Consider the following 22,051-nt stretch of genomic DNA (forward strand, 5'->3'; position numbering starts at 1 on the left):
AAACCCTGTCTCGAAAAACCAAAAAAAAAAAAAAAAAAAAAAAGGTCTGTGGTCTAGACTCGAGTTTCACAAGTCTTTATACTTTAGCCTTCCAACAGAGATGACAGAAAGCTCCATCTGTGCTCAGAGGTGAGCATGCTCTTCAGGTGTGGACAGGGCAATGTAGGAGCGTGTGCCTTCTTCAGGTATCTGTAGTCTAGACTGGAATGTAGACTCGAAAAAGCATCATACCCACTGACTAGCCTTCATGGTACTGGAAGGGACTCTGCAGCTGCCTGAGAATAAATGGTCATCATCAATATCAACCAGCTACAAACCCTTTGACTGCAACAGCAACCTGCCTACAAGATATACTGGTGCAATTGTACACAGATGGTATGGGAGTCTGCAACTGTTTTTTGGACTGGATTTAAGGCCAACTCCGTGAAATGGTACCAATACCTATCAGTGCTAAAGCGGTCAGGATTTGGGACTGGGTAGGCCATGGACCTGGGAGAAAACCCAATACTATTACATTTGCTAAAAGAACATAGCAATAAACTTACTCCTCATGACATAACATCATACCCATAGATCAGTGCCTCAATAAATCAGTGCCTCATTTGGCCCATATCAGAGAAGCTTCCTTTGGCAGTAGATGGGAATTAACAGAGGCCTACAACTGGACAATGTACAGAGATTGAGAGACTGTGGAGCAGTCTTATGCTTAGTGGGATGTCTTCACCACTCTGTTTCCCCACCCCCACCCCTGAGGCGCAGGGATCTGCAGGGAAGGGGAGGTACAAAGATAGAGTCAAAGGTGATAGATGACTCATAGGAAATGGTGTCTTCCACATACAACAGGACCAATGCACATATGAACTCACTGAGACTTTGGAAGCATACACAAGACCTGCACACATTCAAGCTACTCAGGATTTCAGCACTGAGAGGAGGAAGGAGATTTCAGCACTGAGAGGGGGTACCTGCACCCCACCTGTAGCCAATAAATTATCTGTAATTGGTTCCCATTGGCAAGAAAAAAAAAGTCAGTTTTATTCCATGGCATGCCATTGAGTATATTGATCCTCTAGGGCAGGCTCTGTGCACAAGAGTAGTTGGCCAACACAAAATATACTCAACAGTATTTTTGTGAACCGTTTGTTTCATTTTGATGCTTTGGCTGGTTTTTGTTGGTATTGATTGGGTTTTGTTTTGTTTTGTTTTTGTTTTGGGGGAGGTTCTTACTGGGTTTTTATCTATTTTGATTTTCAGTTTTGTGGTTTTTTTTTCTTTTTGTCTCTTCCTATTCTGTTTTTATTTGTTTATTTCTTGGTTTTTCTTCTGTTTTGAAAGAAGAGACAAGAGAACATCAAGTTGGGTCAGTTATGAAGGTGGGGAGGAGCTGGGAAGATGTGAGGAAGGGAAAGCATGATTGAAATATATTATATAAAAAGGTTAAGTATAAAATGAAGTTACTACTGGGCAAGGGTAAAAGGAATAACTCTAAAACAATCAAACAAACAGTACCAGGTGTCTCTGTGCTAGGCACTACATTGAATGTTACAACTCTACCCATTCCACTGCTACAAATGACTTCAGCCTTGCAGACCAGGAAACAGAGGCCCCAAGAGTTTCCCAAGTCCCTCAAACCACTGCTCATGAACAGGGCTGACATTCCAGTCCCACCATCATCCAAAACCTCCTGGGTGACTTTGCAAACAATCCTACCACAGCACAGGGCAGTGGCTAGAGTGAACATAGCCTAGGAATGGTGTCACAGAAGCCTTGGACAAGGACACAAACTCATTTCCTACCTGTCGCAACTAGTAGCTAGAGTGATCTTACCAAGTTTGGCTCATGTAGTGTCCTTGGGCCCATTGCTAGAAAGAAGAGCTGGAAAGATTTCCCCTAAAGAGGGTAGTCCCCTTTGTAGCCTATAACCCAGGGACTTGCTGTCACAGAGGCACTGGGTGGAATCACTCCTGTGCACTGACCATGCCGTATGTACAACAAGAAGCAGTAGGGGCCATATGCTTCCATGGGAAGCTGATATGGATGTATGCATCCACCCTCCTATCCGCTCACGCACAATCTCTAAGCCAAATGCAAGCCTGTAGGGCTGAGACATACGAATGGCCCTGTGATCTTCTTCTCCCATTAACATCACTTCCAAACAATACAAACATATAAGTGGATGTGTACACTCATGTCACCCTGTGTCCATGTGCATACACATAAAGTCAGAAGTGTGAAGGAGTTATCCTTTGAACTTGAACCCCTCCACTCACAATGTAGATTTCGTCGAGGTAGGTAGTTCCTGGGGCCTTCCTAAGGACTATAGTGACCAGGCAGCTACTGGGTTGGGAAGAGGGATGTCTTGATAGTTTTTGCTTTAGTCTGAAGTCTCTGATATTGACCCAGAATTTGATTCTATAGCCCTCACTTACATACTCTAGAGGAGCCAGTAGACAGGCTGGAAAGCAGGAGCCACGCCTCCACAGGCTTCAGCTCAGCACCCCAAGGAGAAACAAACCATTAGAGTTGGGATTCATTTCTAACATTACCAGGTCAGACCCTGGTGCTTAGCACAACCCTCTCCACTTCCCTCTGCATCGCCCCCACCCACATATTCAAAGGAAAAAAAGCAAGGAACTTTAAACAGCTTTTTAAGGGTTTGTGAAGGCTTCTTGCACATCAAATGGCTCTTCGTAAACAACATTTTAATGATTTCTGTGTAAACAAATCAGAAACATATGGATTAAATTTTCTTCAAAATATACACATGTAATTAAGGGGGAAAGTGCTTGGCAGAATGCATTTTGCATTTTATCAAACTCAACATTTGAAAAATAGGTCGAGACAGATGACAGATGCAAAACCAGAGAGCCTGTCTGCCCTACAACACACACACACACACACACACACACACACACACACACACACACACACAAACATCTTCTTAGCAGGAGGCCAGAGTCTGCCTCGTTAGACCTTGGCTCTGTCTCTGAGCTGTCTAAGAGAACCTCCTGTACTATAGCAGAAGATCCGCTCCCTCAGACTCTGTAACACTGGCGATGACTCTTCTGAAAGCTACTTCCATTGTGCAGTTCCTCTAAGCACAGCACAGCCTGGCAGTCCATTCATGACCTCGTTGGTACTCATCTGAGAAGTCTAGTAGATGCATACCCTAAGATACATCTTGCATGTCACACATCCCCATAACCTCTACTAGGGTAATGCCCTTCTGCTATTCCCTCCACTCCTGTCCCCAACAAGACTAAGCAATGAGAGGAAGCAGCAAAGTTAGGTATTTGCTGCGCCTTCTCCTCTTTCATGCATGGATTAAGTGTAAGCCTGTTTTCAATTGCCCTCTTCTTCGAGTGTTCCTTGCAGCAAGACTTTGTCAATGTGCCATATCTATGGCATTGCACTGGGGTTCCTACCTCATAAGCTCACCGTTATTGATATATGTGTGCACTGAGACTCAAGACCTTAGAATCCCCACCATAGCCCCCCCCCAGTCCCAAGCCATGCACACTCCTCTTCCCTGTATGCCCTCCAAGCAGAATCCAGATTCTTCTTCCTTCTCAGTCTTCTTCAGAGTGAGTCTATCCCAGGTTACACCTCTCAACTCTTCTTGGTCATGTTGTCAATTATATAATGCCTAGCTCCATGGCTTTCATTAGCTTCTGATGGCTCTCCCATCCTCCCATGGCCCAAGCAGACTTCTGAGACTCCGTGAATCTCTTTCTTGGACTATATCAGAAGCTTCCAGAGCCCAACCACCCTTGCTTAGGTCCTAAGTCCTCTTGAGTAGAAACTTCCTTGGTTTTTAGAGTATAGTACCTCTGCACTCCTAAAAGACCTACCCTCTAATGCTATTCACCATTGTGATGGAGCATTAACTCTGAATTTTGAGGGGCACATACATTTAAGCCATATTCATACTCTATGGCCACCATGTGCCAGGCATCCTTGCCTATGCTTAATTTTTTAACAAAGCCTTATCAGCATCAAGCATGTAATTACTTATCCAATATCACTCGTGGTTGGAGAAACTGAGGCACGCACTTGTGTATAGTCACAGATGTGGGGGTGGGATAAACCATGACACACAAGATTCTGAACCAGCAGATTTGCAAGGCTTCCAGCAGCTCCTACTCCAATCAGCCTTATTCTAAGCTGCCTTCTCTCTTTAGGAGAAAGGTTGTGAGCCACCCAGTGTCTTTTCAGTTTCTTTTCCATTTGAATCAGCTGGAGTATGTCTCTATTGCTTTCAAAGTCCATGGAACAGCACAGTGCTGGCTGACTAGGTGAGCAGAGCTCAGCAAATAACCTGGAAGGAGGCTCAAGACAAAGGGACACTAGACCGATGCTGTGGGCTTTCTGTCCTCAGAGAAGCCCAAGGGCAGAATGAATGATCAGAAGCAACACATGTCTAGGACAAAACCAGGCATCACAAGACACATGACCTACCTAGAGCAAAGCATATATGCTACCAAGGCCTAGAGGAGCAAAGGAGGTTGTATTTGAGCTGCTTTTGAAGGGAAGGCATTTGGAGAAGCAGGGATTGGGAAAGCAAGGGTAATAGGAATTACCTATTATCACCTGGGTGGGCAGAGGAGAGAAGTGGAAATGATGGAGTCAATTTGGAGAATGGGGCATTTTCTTTGACATATACACACATATACATGGACCACACACAGATTGTGTACCACTCCTCTTATAGTGCTTAATACATACAGGTATGCATCTATATGTGGCATGTGCATATAAATCTCACATGCTTTCAGATTCTTAAGCCATGCCCTACTAGTGACCCCCAAGCCTCAGGTTCTCCAAAATGCCTATGAATGTAGCCCACACAAGATGAGAAACGTGCTGAAACACTGTACAATTAATTTGTGATTGCCTTTATAAGTTATCTGTGTATTTCTTGGGTATGGGATTTGTAAATTACCTTGAGTTGCAATGTCAGAGGTTAGACATGCCTTAAAAGGTATGCAACCAAGAGTGTAGGTTTGTCCAGGCCTCTGCCAGGTCACTGGTGGTCTCCCAAAAGGGCATGTCCTGTGCTTCGTTTCTGGAAGTGTCAATTATAGCTCTAAAGGCTTCAGCCTAGTCTTTCTCGTCTACAAGAGTCAGATTCAAAGCCCCTAACCATCTGCTAAGAAGGTTTTATAAAGACTGCTGTATCAGAAGCCTCAGGATCCTCAAGGGGTTGTCCAAAGAGGCGAGAAAAACCAGCTCTCTTGAGGCCCCGGTGGGACTTGCACTTCTTTCACAGCTTGTGAAGCTGCAGTGTCTTCTGTAGCCGAACCGATAGAAACACAGATTGGCGAGCACAGGGGGAAGCATTGGATTGGTTGCAGTAGAGGCAGAAAGCATATGGGGGAGTTTGGGGGGGGTTATCTGCTGCTTTGATCTACAGCTGGAAATTCCACGCAACAACCAAGAACACAGAAGCCACTAAGAAGGATCAAACATTGCTCCAAACTGGCAGAGGAGAACAACCCTGGGCTAGTTTCCTTTTCTGAAAGCAAGACTTCCACCCCAGGGACATGAGAGGCAGTGACCACGCCCAGAGCGTGTGTTTTGTGTACATGTCGCCAGAAACTAGATCTATGCTGGAGATTTCTAAACATGATATATATTTCTGCAGTTTGAAAAGAGACTTTGAGAGGCTGGTTTGAATTAGAGTAGCGTCAAGAATTTTTTTTAAAAGTACTCCCCTCTCTCTCCTATGGGCAGTTATTCCCTGCCTGGCTGAGACAAGATATAGCCCCTGGCTGACCCTGGTTCACTTCCCACTGCCTGACAGGGTGACAGTTGAACCTGAATAGGAAATGACAGGCAGATCCCATGAGGACTGCCAAGGATGACTTAAATCTAGTTTTTAAACTCCTATAGCTCAAACTCTCAGACTGTTAGGATTCTGTCTAGCAGTCTTAATGATGCCATTGTGAAGCCAGTGTGACCAATGACAATGTGAGTTCTTTACTATCAAAAGGTACAATTATGCCTTTTAATCCCAAGATGAAATGAAGTCTCTATCAGGTGTGCTAACAGTTTATGCAACCTTGAAGTCACTGTCATGTTTTAAAAGATCATTCTGGATTGTTTAATGTCTGAAATGACTCTATAAATTATATTCATATTTCATCTTCTTTTCTGAACATGTTTAATGTTAGAAATGACTTTTTCCACCAGCCACACTGCACAGAAAGGCAGTTTCATTTCAGTCTCAAGCAACTATTAACAGCATCCTGGAGGACTACCCTCTGTTGCACAGGGCTGAACACCAAGGCAAGGCTCTCTGTGTGCCCTAGCATGCCCGGGCAGAGCCAGCTGTAACTCCTCTGAGGTGCTTTAGACTGCTATCAGTTTCCAAAAGGGAACTGAGAAAAAAATATCTTTTCATTCCCTAACAATATGAGAAAAAGAAGTGTGTTCCCCTGGCTTTACTATCTGCTGGCTTTGCAGAGGTGCTTGCTATCTTGTTGATACAGTCTTCCAGTTATCCCATTACCACAGCAGTTCCAGGACAGACTGCAAATTCTTTGGCAGTTCACTCTGGCATCTCTAGTAATGAGCAAGATAGTTAATGAAATGAGAGCTGTCTGCCCTGACTCTGGAGAGTGAGTATCAGGCAAACCAGGAAAGGGCACCATGGAGTGTCCAGTCATAATACCAGGGACCAAAAAAAAAAAAATGCCCTTGAGGTACAGAATTGGGAGCTCATGGTTGACCTAGTCCCTTACTAGTGATATAGAGTAATTCAGCAGCTCATTTAATATACATGAGATTTCTCACATTGACTCTGCCCACCTTGCAGTCTTTGTTACAACTGCTTAGCTATTTCTGTAGGTTGGGAGCATGGCTCTCATATGCATAGAAATACACACTCCACTGTATCCCCTTGACTATGTAGCCCAGGCTGGTATTAAACTGGAGGATATGTCCCTGCTGCTTCTCCCTCCAAAGTGCTAGAATTATAAGGGTGTGCCACCATAGGCAGCTTGGTCACAATTATTATTCCCATCACAGAGAAGAAGAACTACATTCCCCAGAGATGGGGTTGTACATATGGGATCACCATTAGAAGCAGGTGGAACAGGGAGATTAGACTGCATACCCAGATGTCAGTCCTTGGCTACTGAATTACCAATTCAAATGGGCTGATGGAAAGGTTGGGCAAATAACTTCAATGTCCATGTGAAGAATAGATTTGAAAGAGTTAAGCCAGGACACATAGGACCTTGTTATGCCCATATTTCTCTAGGCCATAAGGAAAGAGGTCAGCCTGCAGCTGGTCCCACAGCAATCTCAGAAACTTCTAACCCTTAAATACCTTCAAGGAAGGCAAGCAGGAAAAGGAAGGGACAAACTGGGTTCGTAAGCATGTTTAATCTGGCAAAGTGATTTTCCAGATAAACGTGTTAAAGGAATGAAACCATGCTCCGAACTTACAGAAATAGCTAACCAGTTGTAACAGAGACTGCAAGTCAGGCAGAGCAAAGATACTTATGGAAAAAGCCTGCTGATTTCTGCACTGCACATTAATATGAAGGAGAGAAACAGCAGCTGAGAGTCCCCAGGCAAAACAGGCACATGGTTAGCCGCCCTGGAAGATACCTGAGCACTTGACGTGTTGCTGTACTAAGGGTGTGCTCCTCAATCCTCTGAGTCTTACCTTTGTTGTACATGTTTGTTGGCACTTGGACATCACTCAGACTGATGTTTACAGGCAAATTATTAAAATGATCATTGGGGGCTAAGATGAATTCCTTTCCCAGTTCCAAAAAGTTCCCGTCTTTGTCTCTCTCGTTGATCAGCACAGCATTGAAGTATTCATACTGAAAGAGAAATTCAGAAGACATTAGAGGCCAGGGGTTCAGGGATTAGTGCTGACACGTCAAGGCAGACCTAGGTATGTCTGCTTACTCTTAGGATGTCCATGTAACCAGTCTTTAAGTCTTTGCTACACTGGCATGGGTTCCACAGCATTATAGGAATATTTTCCAGTGTTATTCAATATTCTTGAAGAAAGCCTTTATCGTCATACACAGAATTGCTTAAAAACATTTTATTCTTGAAGATAGAACACATGTCCTAAGGTACCTTACATATTTAAGCTGAATATGGCTTTAAAAATGACAAAAAATTATATGCTATGTCATATCAACACAGTTGTAGGGAGAAAAGGAAGTACAGGGTTAGTAGAAGAGGAAGAGTATAGTTTGTTTTACAGAATTTATTCTTTGGTTTATTTATTAGTTTATACAGTATTTTTTACACAGAATGCATAGGGAAGACTTTACTGTTATGGCAATCTTGTCAGGGGGCACGTTGAGATGAGAATATCAACTGAGAGAAGATCTAGAGGAGGCATCTCCATCAGAGAGAGAAGCAAAGAAAAATACTCTCTGATACAAGGGTACTAGTGCTTCCCACAGAAGGCTTTGTCCTCATCATCTCACGTATACAGAATCCTGATTTCATGGTGGAAATTACTCTAAGGCCTTGAGGGGTTAACTTGCTGGAATCTCAAATTTCGTGAGATAAATGTCTATGAGAATCTGAACTCCGTAAATGAGGAACGCAGGTGTATGCACCCTGTCAAAAACTCTAATGCCAACAGACGGGGATTCAAACACCGGTGACCTACGTACCCCCCAGAACTTGTGCAATGTGGGAACACACCCAAGGGCATGTTTGGTTGGAATTTACAGATCAGGATTGTAAAAGAATTGTAATGATAAGGGCATTAATGGGAAAAAAAGGTGTGCACTACAGAAGCAGAGTAATGGCTCATCTACAGGGGAATCCACATAAAATGCTAAAATCACAACACTGAAACAGACCTAAGGGGAAAAAGCTCTAGATGGATAATGAGATGGTACTCAGCTAAAGAAGCAATCCGTGCTCTTGAAGGCATGTCAGTGGAAATTCCTTCACCTGAAAACCAAGGGCGAAATTAGACTAAACTATTCTAGATCTATGGGACTATTGCAAACATGAAGTGTGTGCATGCAGAAGGGAAGGAAAGTATGTGGGAAGGGTTGAAGTTTTAAAGTGTTTTCTAAAATTAATGATGAACACCAAACCACAGACCCAGGAATCTCAGAGAACACAAAGCACAATAAATACACAAGTCTACGCTGGCATTTTTCATATTCAAACTACAGAAAACCAAGCATAATTCCTGAGAGATGCTGGGGTGGGGGGGATGTTTCATCTCTACAGAACTGCATTGGCTAACCTTGGTTGCCAAGTCAACTCTGTCTGGAAGCAAGTGAAATGCAAGTGGCTGCACCTGGCGAGAGAATTTCTTTAATTGTGTCTTTTGAAGGGGAAAGACCCACTATAAATTTGAATGACACGTTCTGGTGACAACCCACATAAGGGACATAGAAGATGGAGACTTTTGCATTTGGCCTGCTTGCCTTCATTCTCCCTGGCAAGTTCATCTGTCCTGTTGGTATTAGAACCTGCTTCTTTGGGATTCCAACGTACACTGAAGACAACATGAGACATGCAGTGTTGTGGGCTGAATAATGATCATATTCTTGGTCTTTTCATTGGGAAAGAGCTTTTGTTGGAGTAGCCAAACAACAGCCTATAAGTCACTGTAAGAAGACCCCCTTTAAGACTGAGATTCATTCTAGTAGTTCTGGTCCTTTAGAACAGTGGTTCTCAGCCTGTGTGTCATGACCCCCTTGACAAACCTCTATCTCCAAAAAAAATATTGGCATTATGATGCATAACAGTAGCAAAATTATAGTATATAAAGTAGCAACAAAAATAATTTTGTGGCTGGGGGTTCACCACAATGGAAACTGTGTTAAAGGGCAGCAGCATTAGGAAGACTGAGAACCACTGTAATAATGACTAATACAGCAACCAAGACTAATACATCACGCTTCTCTTACAAACCATGAAAGCAAGAGGCAAGCAGAGTAGATTGTTAAAGTATCAAAGAAACTCAAAACCATCAAGGTGGAATTGTGTATTCAAACGTTCTTATACCTCACGTGTGAGCAAGAAGTGGGGAGACCAGGTCACATGGACGTGGGAAAGGATTTGTCATTAGTACACTTGCTTTGCAAAAAGTCCCAGGCTTTTCATAGAAGGAAAAGAAAAGTGTACAGAGCAGAAAGTATGGGTCACATAACGAATAAATGAAGATACAAATTGTTCTCTGGAAATCTTAACTGATCTAACATGTAAAAGCTTATTCAAAATAACGCCCACAAGTTACTGGAGAATAATGGTTGGTGGGTACAGAGAAGGAATCGCTTCAGTGGTAGAGAATGCTTTATGCCATGGTTTGAAGATGTTTCCTACAAAGTTCAGTTATGGTCAGTGTGATGACAATAACACACATCTGTATCATGAGCCCCCGCCCCATGAGATTTGGTACCCAGGTAGAAGGGCTCAATAGGGGAGTTCACCCTATTTGCTGTTCTGCCTCCTGACATGTGAAAATAGTGTTTCTTTCTGCCAGAGGACATAGCCACTATGCTGCACTCACCAGGGCTTTGTCAGTTATCACTGGGCTTCACCTGCAAAAGCAGAGTAACAATGCAGATAAAGTGAACAACAGCAGGGATGGAATTGAATTGGCATTTGTATAATAGATATGTCATACAGGAAGAACACAACATATCTGTGAGGGTGTTTGCTGCAAACATTCACCAGGATAGACAACGTTTTGGGCCATAATATACCCTTTATAGACTTAAAGGAATACAAACCACACCAAGCATGTTCCTTGGCCACAGTGGATTAAAGTAAAAATAAAAGTCAGCTGAGCATGGTGGCAGTGGTGCATGTGGTAGTGCACGCCTTTAGTATCAGCACTCAGCACTCAGCACTCAGGAGGCAGAGACAGGCAGAGGCAGAGGCAGAGGCAGAGGCAGAGGCAGAGGCAGAGGCAGAGGCAGAGGCAGAGGCAGAGGCAGAGGCAGAGGCAGAGGCAGAGGCAGAGNGAGGCAGAGGCAGAGGCAGAGGCAGAGGCAGAGGCAGAGGCAGAGGCAGAGGCAGAGGCAGAGGCAGAGGCAGGAGGATCTATGAGTTTGAGACCAGCCTGGTCTACAGAGTGACTTCAAGGATAGCTAGGGCTACACACAGAAACACTGTCTTGAAAAACAAAAGAAAACAAAAACAGACAAAAATACCAGGTAGCTGAAAGATTCCAAACATTTGGGGATTGAACAATACATTTCTAAATGACACACAGGCCAAAAACCAAACAAACTTTGGACACTTTTTAAAACATTAAGAAAATGATAATATAAGTGATCGAAACAGATGAAACAGTTAATAGGGGAATAATAACACTGAATATACATACTAAAAAAGAAGGCAAGACCTAGAAACAACCACCTAAGCCTCTATTCCAGGAAGCTAAGAGTGATAAGCACAGTCATTCTAAAGCAAGGGAGATCCAAATGAGATATTATTTCTTTTAATTTGCAGATCAGAAATCAGTGAAAGAAGAGACAGGGAATTGATTGAGAAAATCAATGAAAGCAGAAGCCTATTCCTGAAGAAGATTTATTAGAGTGAAAAGACACCAAACCAATCATCAATGAGATGACTGAACATCAACCAGAATCGGGGGGCCGCTAGGTGCAAAGTACTCAGACCCAGGACAGTCCCTGGGTGCACTTGGATCTTCTGGTTAAGGAGTTGCAGCAGCACCTCTGAAATCTCTAAAACTATGTCAATGGAAGTGTTAATAAAGACCCAGTTCCAGACCTTACATTGATTTATATTGGGGGTTGGTCTTGTAACAATATTACCTAGCAACCTAACCTGGTTGACATTCATATAACTTCCTACCTAACAAGTATACTACTGTAGTCAGTGACGTCTATCTGAAGCATGATATTTGGGTTTTCCCCAAACGTGGTGCATTATAACAAAGACTAAAGATAGAAAAGCAGCGTCACAAACCTTCCTCCATAAACATAATATGTTAGGCATGTTCCATCACTCTGATAGAACCCTGAGAAAAACCAGCTTCCTTCCAGGTATTTGTCTACTGCTTTCAGAGGCTTCCCTCTGAGTTCCACTGCTTTCTGACTGAAGAAAGATAGAGCACTGTGACATGAGGGCTTGGTATAGACGAAGTGTTCCTCTCCTGTCTGCTAGGAGACTCACAGGAAGGGACTGATGACAACCTACACTCTTTAACACGTCTACTCAGTGACTTGGATAACCTGCTTCCTCTAACTGAAACCCATCTCCCATTTCCCCCTCTTCCAATAATGTCATCAAATCACACACCAATCATTGAGTTAATACTGATTAGTCCACTGCCACTGTGGCCTAGTTCTTTCTCAATGATTGGAGCCTCTGAGGAGGCTACTTCACGTCCAAGCTGTAATACATATTAAATTAAATCTATATGCCTTCTGTTAGGCACTGATTTCCTGGATGCAGAAGCACTAATCAAAAATAATTTAGGGGACTTTATAAAAATTCAAAATTTCTACTAGTTAAATCACCATTATAAAATAGGCAAGGAAGCCCCTGCTAAGCAAGAGCTGTTCGGAAGCCGTACCAGTGACTTGCACCAACAGTACATACCGAACTCACATGAGCCACTTAAAATTCCAGTCAGCATATGGGCACATGTTATAAAGGAAGGCATATAAACAGCCAATGTGCAGACTAAAATATGTTCAACATCATTAGCCATCAGGGAAGTGAGAAATAAAGTCCTGATCACATGCCATTTTATACCCAAGGGAGAACTAAAATAAAAGAACTCTGGCATTAAAATGCTGCCTCGGATACACAGTAACCAGAAATCTCATGTAGTTGCTTGTGAGAATGTAAAATGCCATGAATATTTTGGGGAAATGTTTTGTGCCTTTTCACAATGTAAAACATATACCACCCTATGGCCAAGGTGTTCCAGCTTTAGGGAAATGAGAACATACACCCACAAGAAAAATACTTGTGTGGATGTTCACAAAAAAAAAAAAAACCTTTTCGTAACAGCCCCCAAATAGAAATAGCCAAGATATCCCAAGAGATGAAGGGATACATGAACCTTTGATATGGTCATGTGATAGGATGGGTTACCATTTGAAAGCAAATAACTGATACATTAAGATCATGATTAAAGCTCAGGTGCATTATTGGTACAAGTGTGAGATTCCACCAATTGAAAGTTCTGCAGCAGGCAAGGTTGCTGTGCAGTTGTGAGGCGGGGCTGGTGTTTCTGGGAATGCTTCCTTTTCTGTAGTGAGGGTCACACAGGTGTATTCGTTTCTCAGCTTTTAATTGGATTGAATGCAAAAGCAAACAAACAAAAAAAAATAAAAACAAAACCTAGGTTTCACTAAATAGGAATGAATGGAATGGATACTTACAAAAAGTGCAGCCACAGTGTCTTAATTATTTTTTAAAAGTTACGGATTTGGTAACTTAATTTTCATGCATATTTACATGTGTGGGGATATGCTTGTATATTTAGGTGGAGGCCGGAAGTTGGCACCTGGTGCCTTTCTCCATCATTGTCTACCTTATTTACTAAAGCAAGATCTGTCAATGAACCCAGGGCTTGTGAGTGTTATTATTCTAGCTAGCTAGGTTGCCCCGGGGACCTGACATCTCAGGCTCAGGAATGCTGGATTTCAGGTAAGCTATCACATCCGCCTAGCTTTTACATGTGTTCTGGGGACCTGAACTCTGCTCCTTCTGCTTACATGGCAAGAGCCTTATCCAAGGAGCCATCTTTTCAGTTCTCAGTTCATAAACTGCAGAGATAAGAATTTATATTAATACCCCTTCTTCTTTTTTTTTCAGTCATAGCTTACTTGATAAGCACCATAAATACAAGTAGTCATATTTTTCTCCTGAGACAGAAACACCTTAATCACCAGGGTCAGGGAGCCTCTTATAAAGACTCCGCTTTCTAGGCACCTCCCATAAACCCACATGCTTCACAGACTGCCATGTGTTCTCAAGCTTAAACTCTTGCCTCCCTGCTCCCATGGGACTCATAGTTGCGCTCCCCAAAAAAATGAAGCCATGGCCTGCTCCCTATGTGACAGCACAGCTGTGGCTCACACATCCTGGAGGCAGCTTCTAAACTGCCATGTAATTAGGTAAATCTCACAATTCAAGACACAAAGGAAGTGAGGTCAGAAATGTAACCATGCTATGCTCACCTGCGAATCATCTTTTATCATGAAAAACTGTGTGCTGAGCTTGTCCTGCCCAAGTCCCAGAGTCCATTTGTCATTGATTTTGAGAAGGCTTCCTTGCCATAAGAAGAATATTTCTCAAAGGGGGTGGGATGCAGTTCATCACAGTAGCAAAATTCCAGTTGTGAAATAGCAACAGGAATAATGTTATGGTTGGGGGGTCACCACAACAGGAGGAACTGTATCAAGGGGTCTCAGCACCAGGAAGTTTGAGAACCACTGTGGGGATGAGAGATCCAACTCAGTCAGCACCATCGCTGACATGCGTATTTACTCATGAAGCCATTTCTCTGGCCCCTTATAGTTTAACTAGGGCCATTCCTCACAAGGCTTCTCAGAGCCTTCAACTCATTGGAGAAGGAACAATACACACTTTAAACTAGGCTGTGTTAGACAAGGTGTCAGGTGAAACGTTCTTCAGATTTGTCTGACATGCTGCTATTCATCTGAGCATCATAGAGCTCACTTTACATGTGTGTATGTGTGTGCATGTGTGTGTGTGAGCACATGTACTATCTTTTAATCAGTACACAAGTCCTCATAGGACCAGATCCATGCTATAAGAGCTGCATCTGTGTCCATATACCATGGCATTCCCAGCTCCAGCATGGTGACATCAAGGATAACTTGGTGGTTGATGGACTAGATGACAACTTCAGCATCCACGTGGCTAGCAGGTGTCTCCTGTATGGCACAGACACTGTGCTTTGGTCAGCTTTGTGCATCCCCACGATGGCAGGGAAGCTACTCAGAAGGATCCATAGGGACTGAAGACGGGGAAGCAGGGTGGGCACACTCACATCACTTAGTGGCATCTATCACTCTTCTGGAGGCAGGAGTGGGTTCCAGAGAGATGAGGTGACTGAAGAAGTAATCAAGGTTGATGCTGTGCATTCTGGCCATCAGATGAAGAGAACAGAGGTCCAGTTGTCTATTCCTCTGGCCTACAGAGGTCCTCCTCTGAACTGCCACAGACAGGGAGCGTGGCGACTTTCAGACCTGATAGGGTGCTGTCCAGATCCAGCTGTAGGGGCTACAGGTCTGAGGAGTGGAATGTGGGAAGATTCTTCTGGTGGGCCCTCCCGGATGGGAAAGCTGCAGACAACTGAAGCTTCTGAGACTGCATCTCCACCAGGGGAAGCTTGGCCCTCTTCTGAATGACAGCCCAGCCCTTTCCTGCCACCCACAGCCTTGAAACTCATCACTCCCTAGTTTAGGGGCTGGCAATCTAGAGAGTAAATATTTTAGGTTTTGCAGACCAAACAGTCTATGTTGCAACATACAATTTGGCTATTTCAGTGAAGGCAGCCAAGTGCAAGGCATAAACAAAGGGGTGTGACTGTATTCCAATAAAACTTTATTTACACAAGCAAGCAGCTGGCAGAGGACAGCCTGCAGCCCCTTGTTTTCCTGTGCCCTGTCTAGATTCCTCCTTTGGTCTTTCATTGTGACAGGAACCTCCTCTCCCCCAGCAAGATATCCCAAGGCAGTACATCTCCACACGGTCCGAACCTCCGTGTAATTAAATTGTGTTCCTGGACAAGGTCCAAGCACTGGGAACTTTCAGTCCTCCCAAGAGACCCAGTATGCAGCCCAGACTGAGCCATGGTGCTTTGGAGAGTGGTTACTACTTCTCCCTGCTTGGTAAGTCACAAGACAGGACCTCAGGACACTCATCAAGCACCTGCTTTGTGGGCAGCAAACACAGTTTGCCCTGGTGATTCTATTCTGCCTTTAAAATCTTTCGGTTGCTTCCTGTGTGTGCAGGCCACAGACGCCGTCTCCTGCAACCTCCCAGAGAGGTGGGCTTCTATATCACTCCACCCTGACTCACCTCTGAGCCTTCCACGTACAAATCATGAAACCCAGGCTGGAGGAGAGACCCCGAGCACCCAGTTGAGTATCCTTTCAGTAAGTGACCATAGATAGGCCAGGTGGTGCCAGAGAAAGTGAAGAGACAGACAGACACATGAAATGTCAGGATAGCTATGTACAGGATAATTGGGTGTTTGCACATTGCCTGGGGTTGAGTCAATCTTCCTATCTGTAAGATGGGGTAACTGACTTCCTTCCTGGCCTTGTGCCCAGCTGCGATCCCAGCAGAACTAGGAGAAGTTAAGGACTTGACAATGGGTATCCATGGTAACAAACTCCACCCTACCTGCTTCTTTCTTTTATGGTATTCACTACACTGGAAATCCCTAAAGGATATATTTTGAAGGCCGATCTCCTTAGGACTGGTAACATAATCCCCTGGATGTCTGAAGCCTTCCCCAACGCCCTCCCCTGACTTTCTCACTACAAAGCCCATAGCCAAGGTATAATAGACATGACCAACAGCCAACTCAGAGAGACATTTTCATATTTCTAACTAGCTAGGGACGAGTCCCCGAGCTGTGAGCTGCCTGATTCTGCTGCAGAGGCTCCTTGCATGTGGGTTTTCACCCTCTGTACCATTCAGGATGCTAGATCCCAGCCTATCTGGCCCTAAGAACCCGAGCTTGGGAGCTGAGCGCACAGGGAGGCACCATGCTTGCTTTCTAAGGCGCGCCGACACACTTAGGACTCAGCTTCATTTTCCATAGAGCTGAGTGGGTGACACTCCTCCGGAAGCTGGAATCGGAAGGTATACGATGCGCAGGAGCAGTGGGCACCGTGCCAACAAGCAGCTCTCGGTGTTTTGGATTCTCCCCTCTCGAGCTTGTTTTCCAAATCTTTCTAGCTCTGGGATGATAGCCAGCTTTTTATAACTTAGGTTAGAAAATAAAAATTAATAGGAAGATTAGTCCCAAATGAACCGAGCTAGCATCCAGCTCTCCAGGCACGCAGAGCCTGTGCTTGAGTGACATAAACAGCCTCTAAAGCCCAGCCCCTCTCAAAAGTCTAGTGCCATTCGGTTGCCGCTCGACAATCTCATTTTCTCTTCATGGGTGAAAATTGATTTGTAAATGATCTGTTCCAGGATATGTCTGAGTATTAACATTACATTAACTCACTTATAATTCCCCAAGTGTCAGGGTTCCTTTAAGAAAGCAGATAATGAATTTCCCTCTTCTGCCATCTGGAATCTGTAGCCTGAGAGCACTCATGTCCGACTATTGATGGCCCCCTTAACCAGCTGCTTAGACAGACCTTGGGCAGCTGCCTTCTGCCGGCCACTTAGCATTCAATCTTGAGACCCTCAAGGTGGAATGTTTTACTCCACAATGCTGAATTCAACTCCTAGCTCTGTTGCTATGCCACAAACTCTGCTAACCCTCTCTATTGAATGAGTTAGCAACCACCCCTGTTATGATGGAGTTTACTTGAGGAATAAACAAAATAAAAATAAAAGTCACATCTTGTGTACCCAGATCATGGTATCAGGTTCAAATATTTATTGCTGCCTTGATTGTGGGTCAAAGGTGGTTTTCTAGTGGAAGTTTCCTAAGCTTCTAACTACTAAGGCTTAAACATAACATGTTGAGACAATCATTGAGCTGGTAGCGCTGATAGATGAGCAAAGGGAGGGGCGTGGTTTGAGAATAGAAGGTATATATTGGGGCTTCTCCATTGCTGTGTCACAAGGCCTGACAATTAAGGAAGATGTTCTCTGCTTTATGGCTTTAGATAATTTAGTTTATGGTGGCTTAGCCCTCTTATGCACTTGGGCAAGGCATCACTGAGGAAAGAACCTGACAGAGGAGCTTCTATGTGGAGGCAGGAAGGAGGGAGAGGGGATGCCAGAGTCAGGCTAGCTTTCTCCCTTTCCCACTTTTATTGTGTCTGGGTGCCTAGAGCATTGGTACAGTTCTAGCCATATTTAAAGCAAGTTCCCATACCCAGCCATTAATGTTCTCTGGAGAAGATGTGTCTTACCTATAATCCTACATCTAATTAAGATGACCCTCTTGACTAACTGTTCTGCCAAACTAGCCTAGGTCAGTGCCACCCCTCTCATCTGTACCCTCAAACCCCATTTGGATCTTCCATTCTCATCTTAGCAAACAGATTATCAAAGAAGCCTGAGAAAGAAAGTGAGCCATCTCTGTATTCAATCCTTCAGGGGCTTCTACTGCTCTTAGGTTAACCAACATCAACCTTTGCCTTTCACATACTCATACACAAGTGGACAGACAGACAGACAGACAGACACACACACACACACACACACACACACACATTCACACACTGTTTTGACACAATCATCTTCATGTCACCTATCTAAGCAGAAGTATTCACGATTGGCTAATGTATATTCCACTGTGAGCTATGTTGCACATATCTACAGATTCATTTGTAAGTGAACTTTTCTTCTTCTTATGAGAGTGTAGGTGAGGTTATCTGAAAAGTAAACCCATGCCTTGATTCAGGAGGAAAGAACAAGGATGACATCTAAGGAGAAAATCCTGCTGAGGTGGAAAGAAAGGCTGAAGTGGAAGTTACTTTGGTCCATGTAGCAACTTTTCTCCGTGCTTTCAGTAAGAACCCCTAACTCTCCTTAGTACAGGTTTTAATCAAACTTGTCAGCCATACTTCAAGAAAGAGCATCTGACTCAAATCAGCCTATTAAATTCTTTTCCCAAGAATGCTATGAATGATAAGAGACTGAGCTCCTCACATTCATTATCCAAGAGCCAAGATGCCCCACTGCCTAGTTTGGGCTGTTAGTATTTTGCTCACAAAAGAACCTTCCTCTTTTCAGAACCATCACAGAGCAAAAGAACAAGAAGTGATACCCGGGAAGTGTCTATGTTTATGCCTCTCTGTTCTAAGACTGCCTTCATCTTATCACAATTTTCATCCAATTTTCTAAACCTAAGACAGGGGAAAGGGTAGGATGTTGTATGGAGAGTGATGGATGATGGGATCCAGTTGTACAAAGATAATTCTTGGAGACCACACATTTGATAGAAGGGGTTCCTATGAGATTATATGACTGCTCAACTGAATGACACCCCCAAAATTGTCTACTAGCTACAGTATAAAGAAAAATGTTTTTAAATGTTTTGGGATGTATGTGTGTATTCTGTGTGTGTGTGGGGAGAGAGAGAGAGAGAGAGAGAGAGAGAGAGAGAGAGAGAGAGAGAGAGAGAGAGAAGCAGCAAATGAACGAGCACAAGAATATACCCACTACATATGGAGGTTAGAGAATAAACTGTGGAAGTCAGTTATTTCCTTCTACCATGTTGGTCTCTGGAATTGAACTCAAGTTGTCAGTCTTGGTGGTAAGCACTTTTGTCCACTGAGCCATTTCACTGACCTATACAATGGGATTTTTATAAGCACCTTCTGAGATAATAGCCAAATATAAAATCATCAATTGGAACAACTGAATGGATTGCATTCAAGAACTTCAACAGCTGAATCCCAGCACAGAGCCTGTGCACACAAATCAGAAAACCAATTTATACAACTAACCATCCTATAATGAGCTGTCTCACAGGCCAGCAAGTAGAATTCCTTGGTCTATCCATGGACTTGAATCTCTAATGAATAGCATGTTATGGAAGGATAAGGTTGGGCTTTGGCAACAAGGCACTGTGAGTAGTTGAACTCCCTGACTATAAAGCTAATCTATGACTACAGTGTTGCATATTAATAATAGTGACCTGTATTTAACATTATCTAGCTAAGTTCTTCTTCAAAGTGACTCAGACCATTTCCAATATATTAAGAAAAGGTTTCTGCACAAAGTGTAATTTAAGAAATAAATCAGCCCTTATTCCCATACCATTCTAACTTTGCCATTCCCACTTAGAAGAGTTAAGAAGCAATTAAAAGATAGACACTGGATATGTGGCCTCATTATCATGATGATGACTGCAATTTAGAATGTTCTAGTACTTAATATCCTTGTGGTCCAGTTGAACTCGTGAATTACTTTATGTTACTCACAAGATGTTAATTAGAGAAAGAGACAATCAGGGCCACAGGACTTATATCACAGAAGGACATAATGCCTGTTTCTAGTTGCTAAGGTAACAAATTATACTAACATGGTTTTTATCACTAATTACTGTCTTAAGCATCAGACTTCCTCTCTGATAAAAATGAAGAAGAAGAAAAAAAAATAATGGTAGCTCAACAGATGAGATTACCACTAGTATACCTGTGGTGAGTCACTGAGTTACCAGTGATGCTCCGATTATAAAGGGGGAATAAACAGGAAAATAGCAAGTTCTTCTGGACATACAAGATGCTAGATAGGTCTTTACACCCCAAAGACCCAAGTGGTAAAGGTTGGGGTCTCTAAATTGCAGTATTATTAGAAAGTACAACTTTTGGGGGAGGGGCCCAGCAAGAGGAAACTGGGTGGTCGGAAACGTACACTTGAAATGGGAAATGGGAATTATGTCTTTTCTTTTTCTCTGCCCTTCCTTGTCACCATGACATAAGATGCTTCTTTTGTCTTCATTATGTCCCACGTCAATGCGGGCTAAAAAGCAATGAGACCAATCAACCACGGATTGAAATATTCAAACTGTGAGCTGAAATAAACTTTTCCTCTTTCTTCGTTCACAAGCTTGGGTATTTTACTGCATGCAGTAGCAGAAAACTACCCAACACATAAAGAATACCTAGAAATTCACAAGTTCTAGAAAAATATTATTTCCTTTTCACACACAATAAGTTCTATGTTGTTCAAACAATGCTAATATTATAGAACATTATGCTGTGGGAGATGGGGAAATGGCTCAAACAGAAAACTGCCTACAACAAGGCTGAGAATCCAAGTTCAAACCCGAGTAGTCCCCTAAAATCTGTGCAGAGTGGTGTGGGTCTGGGATTCCAATACAGAGGAAAAGACACAAGCACAACCATGCAACTCACTGGTTAGCCAGTCTGACTTAACTGACAAGCTCCAGATTCAGTGAAAGAACCTTTCTCAAAAAGGAAGTTAGACAACAATTAAAGAAGACAATCAAAGGTGATTTTTGGCCTCCGTGTGTATACCTGTACACACAAACACACTGTATGCATACATCTCCCCCCACCAACAAAGTCATAATGAATACAATTTGCTAGGACTCAATATGATTCCATTGCTTAGGACTATCATAGCTGAATCCATTTACTTGGATGAGAAAATGGCAGGTCATTGAGATCCAGTGAGTATATGAACACACTGGTGCTGAGTGTGTTCTACCCTTAAACCTGACAGAAGTGCACAACTCCAAGTGCACTCCATTTTACTTGCTCTGGGTTGGGTTCCAGATTTACAACTGAACACTAAAGTCTAGAAAGGTAGGCATTTGCCACAATATACTTACCTCATACAACATTTTGTGTTTATTAGGGCCCCTGTATAGGTTTTAATAGATTAGATTACCTGGATTGTAATAAACTGTGAGTTATAATACAGAAATGATATGCCATGAGTCAAGAAAATGAAACCTAGAAATTATAAAACTATGTTATGCCTTGAGACTTTAACAGCTTCTACTCAGAAATAATGTAGAGCACGGAAGCTTGCTTTCTCTCTCTCTCTCTCTCTCTCTCTCTCTCTCTCTCTCTCTCTCTCTCTCTTTCTTTCTTTCTTTCTTTCTGTTGATGTTTTCACTCAATATGACATCTAAAGCAGTTTTTAAAATATCAAAATAAGAGATTATATAAGAAGGTAAATCCACTATGTGTCTGAGCTCCCTCTTTGAAAGAAGGCTCAGAAGAAAGGGAGCCGTACTGACCAGGCATTGCTCCAACATCCTTAGCCATCAGGAAAATGCAAATCAAAACAACCCTGAGATTCCATCTCACACCAGTCAAATGGCTAAGATTAAAAATTCAGGTGACAGCAGATGCTGGCGAGGTTGTGGAGAAAGAGGAACACTCCTCCATTGCTGGTGGGATTGCAAGCTAGTACA

The 22,051-nt window shown here is 43.1% G+C and overlaps 1 protein-coding gene across 2 annotated transcripts in view; it reads right to left on the minus strand.

Annotated features, from left to right (window-relative positions):
* Positions 1 to 22,051, minus strand: part of Cacna2d3 (calcium voltage-gated channel auxiliary subunit alpha2delta 3) — an 807,286-nt gene that overhangs the window by 478,586 nt on the left and 306,649 nt on the right. For both annotated transcript variants that reach the window (XM_021202917.2, XM_029541665.1), the window contains exon 5: positions 7,676 to 7,838. In XM_021202917.2, coding sequence (XP_021058576.1) covers positions 7,676 to 7,838 — 163 coding nt within the window. The remainder of the gene's footprint in view (positions 1 to 7,675; positions 7,839 to 22,051) is intronic.

Source organism: Mus pahari, chromosome 8, assembly GCF_900095145.1.
Source record: "Mus pahari chromosome 8, PAHARI_EIJ_v1.1, whole genome shotgun sequence".
NCBI classification, from domain to species: Eukaryota; Metazoa; Chordata; class Mammalia; order Rodentia; family Muridae; genus Mus; species Mus pahari.